The sequence below is a fragment of the Monopterus albus genome, unplaced genomic scaffold, assembly GCF_001952655.1.
Source record: "Monopterus albus unplaced genomic scaffold, M_albus_1.0 scaffold159.1, whole genome shotgun sequence".
Taxonomy (NCBI): Eukaryota; Metazoa; Chordata; class Actinopteri; order Synbranchiformes; family Synbranchidae; genus Monopterus; species Monopterus albus.
Genome location: NW_018128039.1, coordinates 446,534 through 457,100, shown reverse-complemented (window position 1 = coordinate 457,100; position 10,567 = coordinate 446,534). Strand labels below are relative to the sequence as shown.

Below are 10,567 nucleotides of genomic sequence, written 5' to 3'. Positions count from 1 at the left end.
AGGAGGCTCTGCAGCCTCTCAGGTTACAGGAACAGGAGACGAGACACAAAGGGCAACTGAGCTCAGGTAGAGTCTGACCTGAACACAGAACAACAAGACTCCTGTTAGAGAGGGAGCGAGGAGACAGAGGATCTTGGAAGCTCTGGTTTTATGCCTGCTGCTAATTAGGAAAGAAGAACAGTGTGCAAACAACAGAAGGTGAAAAATTTAGGAGAAAATGAAAAAGTCCAGTTTTCAAATGCCAACAGCTGTGACTGTCACTGTAACTTGTATAATTAACAATGTCTTAACAAGCAGAGGAAAGTAAAAGTTCAGGCAGGTGACTGAATTAATTCCGAGAGGGTGAAACAACAAACAAATATTCCAACTACCTCTGTTTATGCCTGTACATTAAGCATGGCCTGAGGTGGACTTTCATCCTCCCTCACCGGCCGGGGTGCTGCACAACAGCAATACTACTGAATCGGCCTGTCATGTGGATCTCTAGCCCTTAATAATCATCCCTTTGACGTCTCTGAAGGTCAGACACATCATCAGCAGTGGAGAGATTAGAGACCACAGTTACACACATCCACAACCGTCACTGCCGGCTCTGACCTTCTTCATGACGCTGTTCTTCTGTCCACATGAGGTCAGATTATAACGTTGGTTCAGCTGATAAGGTTCCTAGCATCACCTAATGTCAGCTCTGCCTTCATTCTACGGCAGAAGCACAGACATGAACTCTTTCTGCTGTCCTCCCCTTTTGATTTATTATTATTGTTTTGTGTGCGTTTGTTTACATGTATGGTAGCTGTTAAACCGTTTATTGTCTTTTCACTATATTTCATGCTGGTATTATAAAATACCTCTCCAAATAATGGACAGTTTGGAGCTCTGAATGTTGTAGGTGGATAAAATGCTTTCAGACTGAAGTCATGATGTGGCAGGAATCATGTGGTTAAATCACAGAGCTCTGACCTTACAGCCAAATTATGAGCTGCACAATTGACTGGTAATAGAGTTGTTTGTGTTATAGTTCAGAGGATTTTCTGTCTAATAAATGTTAAATCTCTTCTAGTATATACACCATTCAATGAGTGAATATTCACCCAATATGAAATTATTGTGGCAAAAAAACAGAGAAGGGACTCTGCACATGAGAAATGGGTAAATATGTTGGCAGAATGTGGAAAATACAGTATATGAGGGAAGTGAAAGAGAAACCTATACAACATATGACACAGATATTATCATACTCCAGTGAGACTTCAAAGAAAGAAATTACAATTCATGTTGAAGAGTAAAAAAGAAATAGGAGCCTTCCTGCACTGTATATGGGAATGTACTGCTGACCCCCTTTTGGATCAAAGTCATAGAAGTCCTGAGTAACCGGCTTGCACGTGTTAAAAAACATGTATATTCCAATACTGGAGAGGCTCACCTCTCAGTCAGAGCCTTGCTCTGGTTGTCTCTGGCAGCCTGCAGGTCTCTCTCCAGACGCTTCTTCTCAGACTCCAGCTTCTCTGCATCGGTGGGCTCCAGACGCTGGCGGGGGCTGACGTACTGAAGCTCCTTCAGCAGCTCCTCCTTCTCATTAATGAGGATGAGGCGGTCTCTTTCGGGGTCCAGCAGCCCTGGCCACGCCTCGCTGTCCAGTTTGGCGATCTGCACCTCGATGGTGGCGATCCTGTGAAAGTGAAAAGCGTGAGTGTGCAGGACCAAAATGTGGAGCTAAAACAAAAGATGCTGAACTATGACAGCAGATAAAAGTAGACTGCTGTCATATTAATTTGCAATCCACGGTTTTGTCTTTACTCAGTAGATGAATCAGCCAACAAGTAGCTCACCAGCTGCGTTTGAGTTTTAGATTTTTTCAGTGTATGAGTATCAGTAGTTTAGTGGCAGCTGAGTCAGTCACAAAATCCACAGTAACCCAACTTTTTCATTAAATGATAAAACTAACTGACACAAGACCTAACAACATTAAACAGAATTTTGGAATTATAAAAGGAAACGTGCACTAAACAGATGCAACTTTTTTTTTTTTTACATGACTCCATATACAATAAACATAAACACAAACACAAGCAAACTACGTAACATGTACCTCCTCTTGGCTTCCTCATACTTCAGACTCAGACGAACCTTCTCTGCCAGTTTGTTGGTGCTGGTCATGAACTGATTACAAAAAGCAAACAACATTAGCACAATGACATGCAAACACACAGTATAACAGAAGACTAAGGAAGTTGTGATTATTTTGTCTTAACTTTCTGGGGTGAAATTACATCTTAAATCAGTTAAAATTCAATTCAACATGAAACCAGAAAGACTGAGATGCATTTAGTGCCAGCGCTCAGTACTGGACAGGGTACAAATCCCTGCTTGACTAACAATAGGTTTGATACCTTTCTGACCTTTAAAAGGTTTACTAGGGGTCTGCGCCGCTGTCCTGGGTTAAAGCTAACACCTGGTAGAATGACTTTAGTGCTGACTACAGTAACACACTGTCAAGATCAACACTCAGCTCTGTGTGGCCTTTCCAGACGCTCTCTCTGGGACTCACCTCAGCAGGGAGGTCTGTCTGGGAGCTGGCGTCAGAGTAGAGCCGAGGAATGGACAGCTCCGAGTTGGCAAGCGAGGGACTGATGTCCCAGAGCTCCTGCTGGGAGCCTGAGTCCAACTGAAAACCGTCCTTCAACACTGCCAGTTTCTGGATGAACAAAGTAGGCAAACAGGGCTGATGGAGATTATATGAATCACAACATAAAGCATCTGCAGAGAGAAACTGGGACACCGCAGCAGGAAATAATAGGGAGAATAAAAATAGGATCTGACAGAGGAAACGACTTATTAGACAGCTAGAAATATAGAGTGAAATTAAGATGTGATATTCAACAAGCATGTGAATGAATACACCAGCACAGTAGAGCATCAGAATACACCAACAGCATTTTAAATTGCTGCTGTATCAAGAAAGAATGGGGTTTTCTAACTACAGTGTTTCCCATACATTGTCTAATCTGGGTCGGGCCACCACGATATCAACACTGACCACCACATACTGATTTAAAATAGGTTCAATCTTGTTTCAGTGTAGTGCTGTGAGTAGTGCATGTATTCGCTCAGTCCCTCCGTGCGCTGCTCTATTTATCTCTCTCACATACACGAGAACCATGATGACGGACCATCTGTGAATAGCTCTCTGCACAGCCAAATCTCCAAAGTATAAAAACAGTAGGATTATCAGTGGGGGGGGGCAATGTCAGACTTTGAAAAGTCCTGCTGTAGAGAAAGTATGATCTGATCTCAGTGACTTTGACCTTTGCAGTCTAGTCTTATTTAATCATTGCAGAGCTGAAGCTTCTAGGAATCATCTACAGAGTGAAGCTCGCTCTGCTGAGGGCAAAGACCACCTTCACTGTGACACGTGAGACAACACCTCCTGTGTCCGCAGCATGTTCTCCGTGAGTTACGCCACGAGTGGCCCAGCAGCAGTGAAGGTTACTGCAGTGATAATAGCTCTGATGAATGTTTTATATGACTGTGTAACAGTTCTATGACAACAGTAGCGTTATAGTATTTTGATGATGCAGTGTCTCCACTGACTCTGACAAGTCTCAGTGTTTCCTTAGATTAAGTCATGTTTGCGTACAAAGCTATAGATGGCTATTTCACAGACGCCAGAGAGATGTGTTTAAATTTATATCTGAAGATCTTCATTATGCAAAAACTAAGTACTGTGTGCTCATCAGAGATACACTTCCTCTTATGGCTAGAAAACATCTTCACAAAAGCTGATGCCGTTTCCTCTCAGTGAAGTGGCTGCTTGCTGATTTGGAGCTAATGTTCCCATGGAGTCGACATTGAAGGGATGGTCGTCCCACCTCATCATAATGTAATCTAGTTCAGTGCTATCTGTAAGTCTTGGGTTTGAATCTGGGGCAGGATGTGTCATGCTGTCATCACCCTCGCAGTCTTCCCTGTCTCTCTCTCTCAGCTTTGAGCCTTTTAAAATACTGACAAAGTAAGGTAAAGCTTCAATTTACAAGTCACAATTCTCCTAATTATCTTTCCGATAAACTCTATGATAAGCACTGGCTACATGACCCACTGCTGCCCCATAATTTGTAAGTTTTAATTTGGAGGTGACTCAGATTAACCAGCTACCATCTTTATCAGCTCCTCTTTGTGGTGTAAGTGGTAAGAGGACAATGTCAAGAGAGACTTCAAAATCAACCTATAACCAGGAAAGTGAAACTGAAAATTACAGTAATGGAATAAGTAATAACCATTTTTATTCATCAGTGGAGCCTGTTTTAGAAAAAAGGCAGGTCACTTTTATGTTTTGTCACTTGAGTGTCTACAACTGCTCTTAATCATCTAATTGTTTCAGCTATAGTGCACTTCTCTCATCCCTCTGAATTTAACCAGTCATACATTAGGAAGTGCAGTCTTGTGCAAATGACTTGTTTCCATACAACATTTAAACACTCACAGCCATACAAATAAACAGTAGATGCACAGAGACACACACAAACAACCAATGTCACAGACACCCTGACTGAGCCGCAGCTGCAGATGGTAAGAGGGAGGGAGGGGGAAGGAGACAGTGACAGTGCACAGAGCCCAATATGTATTATTGAACACACTTTTCTCCTCTACCTCCAAACCAATACAAGCCAAAAAAAAAAAAAAAAAAATCAGCGGCCAGATGAGCTTGATAAGACACAATATGTTTAAATCTATTCGTACATATGGAGGTGTATGTTGGAATATTGTTAACAATTAGATGCATTTTTCCAACTGGAGTCTAAAATGCTCAAAATGGTGTGAGGACACACGGTGATATGTTGTTTTTCTACATTATCGGCTTAAACTGCTGTGCAGACACAGATGTGCTGTGACTCGATGCACTGTTAGGATGGTGAGACATAAAATATAAAGGATCATTTGTCATGTTTTAACAAGCAAACATAAGCAATAAATGTAGCTGTTTCTAATTATTACAAGAGATTTCATGCTCGTCTCCACTACCCCGATCCCTTCAGACTAGTAATCTGTATGCCTGCAGCCTGTGAGCAGACTACATTTCCCATCATGCAACTTTAATCCACACTACAGCCATGGTGAGTATATGAATGATTTAACACAGCACTGTGAAGCTGGTGGGAGTGCAGGTGAAGGCTGGGACAAACTAGGTGGAAATCTTTGTGTGTCAGCCCCGGATACAGAGGAGGAGAGTTGTTTATTACAGTAAATAAACTGTAGTGGAGAGAAAGAGAGAGGCGTGACAGACAGAGGAATTTAAACTCATCATACTGGGGCTGGACATTTAAAATAACCAAAAACAACAGGATGACTGAATTACATTGGTAGTGTCATTCAAATTCATTGAGGCTACTGCTGAAAGGCAAGGAAAGGTAACTTCATTTATTTTATTCTCAAAGCACAACAAGTGCACAGCTGGTCAGGGTCTCCTGTGTGGGTTCATATCATAGGGCTTCTGCAGACGTCACCAAGTTAAATAGGGACACTGTTGATTAACCAAGACAAATGTGACAATAATTCATGATACTGACTTCAGGTGATATCGCCCAGCGCTGTGTCGTATCCCCAAAAGAGGCTGCATTTAGTCCATTCACTTATAACACACACACACACACACACACACACACACACACACACACACACACCGTCTCCTACAAACCTGATTAAAGCAGTATAATCAGCAGCAGTTATGTACCGCCCAGCCAGCAGGTGCTGCCAAAAAGCAGCTTTCACCAAAAGTGAATCAGTTGTTTCTGAAGTCATATTTGACTTTAAAATTCACTGATAACTCAAATTTTTAAAAAGTGCTAAAACAGCACAAATGTCAAACATGTTTTGGTTCTAGCTTCACTAATGTGAGGATCTGCTGCGTTCCTCGACTTTATATCATAGAAACCTGGATATCATTCAAACTGCTGCAAACATTTCAAGACCTTGACCATTTGCATTGACTTGTCACAACATGGGCATATCGTACTCACCCTGAAACCCCTCAGCCCCCAACCAACGCAGTCCTGTTCGTTAAAACACAGCAGGGAGCTGCGTTTTTGCCAGACTAATGTGAACGTAGCGTGACACCGGGGCTGCTCTGGTTCTGTTATACACTGATATCGCAAGCCAGCTTTCATCTAGACAACAAACTTCATCAGGTTTTAATATTGCGAGACACACCCCTATTCGACAGTTTGTTTGTTTTGCTCAAACTGAGGTGAGCTGTCCAGAGGTTTTCAAATCACTGTCCAGCTGTCCAGAGGTTTTCAAATCATTTCATTCTGTCTACTTCTGGACTGTTTTACAACTGGGGTGCATCTTAAAAACTCACACAGTGCTGTTCTGCAATAAAGTTTCCATGCAGTGTGAAATACAGACTACCTCTTGTGGTTTGATCAGAGATTAAACTTCTACATTTTACAGCGACATTAAATTTTTTCATTTGTCTGTGAAAAGAGGCATTATGACGAGGCCTTTTTGTGATTTCTAACATGATCCACGTGGCTCCTGGGATCAAATATCAGTGTGTGGATTATCTTTCTCCTCTTTCCTTCTTCTTTTGTTTGTCAAAAAGTTGATACTGGAGCTGATCATCATAACATCCTGCCTCCAGCAGCCTTTAAACAAAGTCTTCACACGTTTAACAAATTTGCTTAATCCTTTAAAGTTTAGTTAATGGAAATGAGTAATCAAAAACGGTTGTTCAAGTGGCAGAATGGAGTGAACAATTAGATTCAATTGTACCAGATTTTATTTTTGACTTAATGTTTGATCCAACAGCTCTTTGTGACTGACACATTATTTAACAGATATAAATTCTATAAACTAAACAAACTGCTAATGGGACACAAAGCAGGAGAGGCTGAGATATCCTGACTTTTCCTGACAGTCCCTTGTGTTGGTCAGGTTCCAAAAAACACTGCACATCCTTAAATGCAACTCAGCCCCCTTGCTGCATCTTAAACTCAGCGTATCCAGTTCATAAAGCAGGTTTCCTTTAAAAGTCTTCTGTCTTTACACCCAATCCCAGGTAACCCCGATGATGCCGTTTTCTCAAACCTACATGATACACCACATTTTACCTGCATGAGTTCCTGTTTCTCCTTCTCCCCAGAGCTGATGGCGTCTCGGATGGAGCGGACCTCACTGAGAATGGCCTGCGCCTCCTGCAGCTTGTAGCCATACGGGCTGTTGGACACCTTATGGTCAATCCTGGAGGTCAGGCCAAGGACAACAACAAGGATAGCAGACAGACAGAGGCAGGGAGAGAGAGGGGGAGGTCAGTTTGGATGATGATTTACAACAATGAGAGCAGCAGCAGACTTTCAGCAACAGCCAAGCATCCTATCAAAGTGTCGTCATACCTCATCATTCACTGGTGCTCTGGTCACAAGTGGAAACATCGTCAGTTTCAAGATCTGACTACAAATTAGCTGCTTCTTTAATGTTTACATAAGGAACTGGATCAGCAAAGCATTTGTGCTAATCAGCAAAACTATGAGTCATTTCTGTACAGTTACGCTCGCCCACTGAAACCACATCTTTTTACTGACCAAGCTTCACGAGTTAATAGTAACATCTCATTCAGGGGCACTTTGCCAGTGGATGGTGCAGCAGCATTACTCACTCATGGTCCATACTACTTTGCAACCAAACTGTTCAGTGTTCAACCTCAAACCTGTCAAGCACCAAGACATGGCACATGATAAAAATGTTGTTGTACTCTTATCTACGTATTTGAGGATTTATCTAAATGATGATGCAAGTGATGCTACATTGTGATGATGGTCTGATACAACTGCCTGTGTTTAAACACTGATGCATTCAAAAAACCTGAGCTTCACAAAAAAAAATTAGTTATAATGAAAAAGAAGAACTCCTAGCAAAGTTAATTAGCAAACTAGATTTCATTTTTGTTGCAGAGTTACAGATTGTTTTGATCCTTGTGCTAACATTTTTTACAAGTAATAGGCAGTTTGTCATGTTTCTCAAACTTCTCGGCTTTTCAAAATGTGCCATTGAGCCCAGCAAATATGCCAGGTCTTTGTTTTCCCTTACATCAACCACTACACCAGTTGATGTCACCCCTATCCAGAGGAGATGAGCTAATCAGTGAAATCTGGTGATGTGATGATTGTTTGATATGAAAACCTACAGAAATCAGGATCCAGGCCATCATAGAACCTGCACTTTCGTTAGCTGGCTCCATGCTAAACAGGCTAAATTTGATCTTTTCTTGCTATGTCGGCCTTATATCCACACTAAAATAAATGTGACATGACAGCCTAGTGTTTCAGTCTTGACAGGGTGTGTTGCTGAGTTCAGAGATGACAGACATGATCAGCTAATGTGGCAGAAGCTCGTGTAAAGGCCCAAGTTTCACAGGTCAAATATGTTTTACCATATAACCATCTTAGCGTAGATGTAGTCTTAGTATAGCCTAATCAGTCTGGAGTGAAAGACCAAATGTTTGTTTGACTTCCAGGTAATACACATGAGATCCTGTTTTTGGCTCTGGGCAGACGGGGAAGCCCTGGCTGCAGGGAGAGCAGGCAGAGGAGGTGCTGCAGGCACCAGCCATCAGAGGCAGCAGCAGCTATGTAAACCCTGTCATCGGCAAGTCATGCATGAATCTGAATAACCGGTCCTTCCACATTCTTCAGAGAGGGAAGAGGGGGAGGGAGGCTCTGACAGAAAGAGTGAACGAGAAAGAAAACAAGGTACAGGGAGAATGAGGAAGTGAGGGTGGGAGGCACTTGTCTGTAACACGCAGAGAGACCAAGTAACCTTCTTTGAGTCCTTCTCAAACATGGACACACTGTGTGCTGACTGAAAACAGTGTTAGGAGCCTCTTTATAATTAAAATAACAATGAAAACTTTCCATCGAAACACAGAAAGGAAGAAGTACACTGACATTCCACAGTATATTGTACAGGTACAGCTGGATGAGCTGTGCTTTACAATGACAGACAGCCGTTTTGGTAAACATCAGCCTTTTCTAAGTGTCCTAAACCAAAACCCCAAATCCCTCTGTGGCTGCATGAAGACACTTAACCTCTAAATACTCATAGTTCTAAAACTCACACATCCACTCATGAATTTCTTGCCGCTGAACCTTTCATCCCCGATACTATTTAAGCATCATAATGAACAGTGTGTACGTAGACACTAAATCCCTAAAGATATGGGCCTTTTTAAGTTGATAAGAAGAAAACAGTAGTTTGTTTCTCTAGTGATATGCACTTCCATAAAACTGAGGGACTAGGGAAAAACCAAAATGGCCAATAATCAAGCCCTAAAACAGTGTATACTGCATTTCCTATATTGCAGATCGACAGCATCTTCTGTTAGACTCTCCCACAGTTTTTTTTCCCTAGTACGTAACGCAGACAATCTGTTATATATCAATAGCTGTTGTTGGTACAAAAGTCCAGTCCGACAGACAACCGGATGACCCTATCAGGATTATTTCCTCTGATTTTAAAAAGCTCCTCCAGAGTCCCAGAAGACCTTCAGGTCTGTGCATGGGACCTAAATCCCGGGTTAGTGTGGTGGCAATTTTTATGATAGTACCCTTTTAGTGGTTATTTACCTTGTAATCCATTACTAGATGTATATCACATGGTCGTAAACATTTGCATGCCCTTATGAGAGAAAAACCAGATGTCACCTGAGAGCTGGTATCCCATTAGTAAATAACCTCCTGTTTGAGCATCTGTTTTCTGTTATAATATGCTGGGTATAAGAAGGGCAGTCACATTCTGTTCATTGAGCTTCCCTGTAACTGACTGGTTTAAACACTCTGTTCTGAAAAACCTCCTTCCTGCAGGAATAAATATGTAATAACCTTCAGAACTTACGTTAAGTATTTATTTTACACTCACTGAGCTTTAAAAGATATTTTTTCCACAACAATTCTGGCGAGAGGATGGGATCCCTCGAGTGGTCGTCTAGGACATCCATCAGACAGGGCCTGGCCAGCCTGAGAACAACAACTTTCTCAGCCCCAAATCCATATTTCTGAGTGACCAGGGACTGTCAGAGGACGCCCTGGATCATCACTGACGGGATCCAAGTATACAACATTTGGAAAGAGATTATTCTCTGTGGTGAGTGTTAAATAAATTGGTTAAATATATTGAGAAGAATGTTAAATTAGTAAATTCGGGAAAGCTATTCCGCCATTGTGTTAATAATTGACGATCCCTTGTCTTGTTATGTAGGCATTGTTTTGAATACTGAGGTAGGTATTCCTGAGGGAATACTGAGGTAGGTACTTATCTAAAAGTACTGAGTTAGGTGTACTTAACCGTGATACTGAGTGTAGGTGTCACTTAACCGTGATACTGAGTGTAGGTGTTCTCAATTCGGAGTTTAAGGACACTGAGGTCCTGTTCTGGTCACAAGAAAAGGTAGAAGTGACTGAACCCTAACGGAGACGTCCATAATTATAGTTGTGCACAGCTCCCATCTTGGACAATGGGGAGCAGAACAAGACGATCCTCTGGAGAGTTCAATTATTGACATAATGAGGAGAAAGTA

General features: G+C 41.9%; 1 protein-coding gene across 1 annotated transcript in view; it reads right to left on the bottom strand.

Moving 5' to 3' along the window:
- Positions 1–10,567, bottom strand: part of wwc1 (WW and C2 domain containing 1) — a 54,077-nt gene that overhangs the window by 16,058 nt on the left and 27,452 nt on the right. The window contains exons 6-9 of the mRNA XM_020615167.1: positions 7,107–7,236; positions 2,549–2,695; positions 2,090–2,160; positions 1,424–1,669 (exon numbers count right to left, since the gene is read on the bottom strand). Coding sequence (XP_020470823.1) covers positions 1,424–1,669; positions 2,090–2,160; positions 2,549–2,695; positions 7,107–7,236 — 594 coding nt within the window. The remainder of the gene's footprint in view (positions 1–1,423; positions 1,670–2,089; positions 2,161–2,548; positions 2,696–7,106; positions 7,237–10,567) is intronic.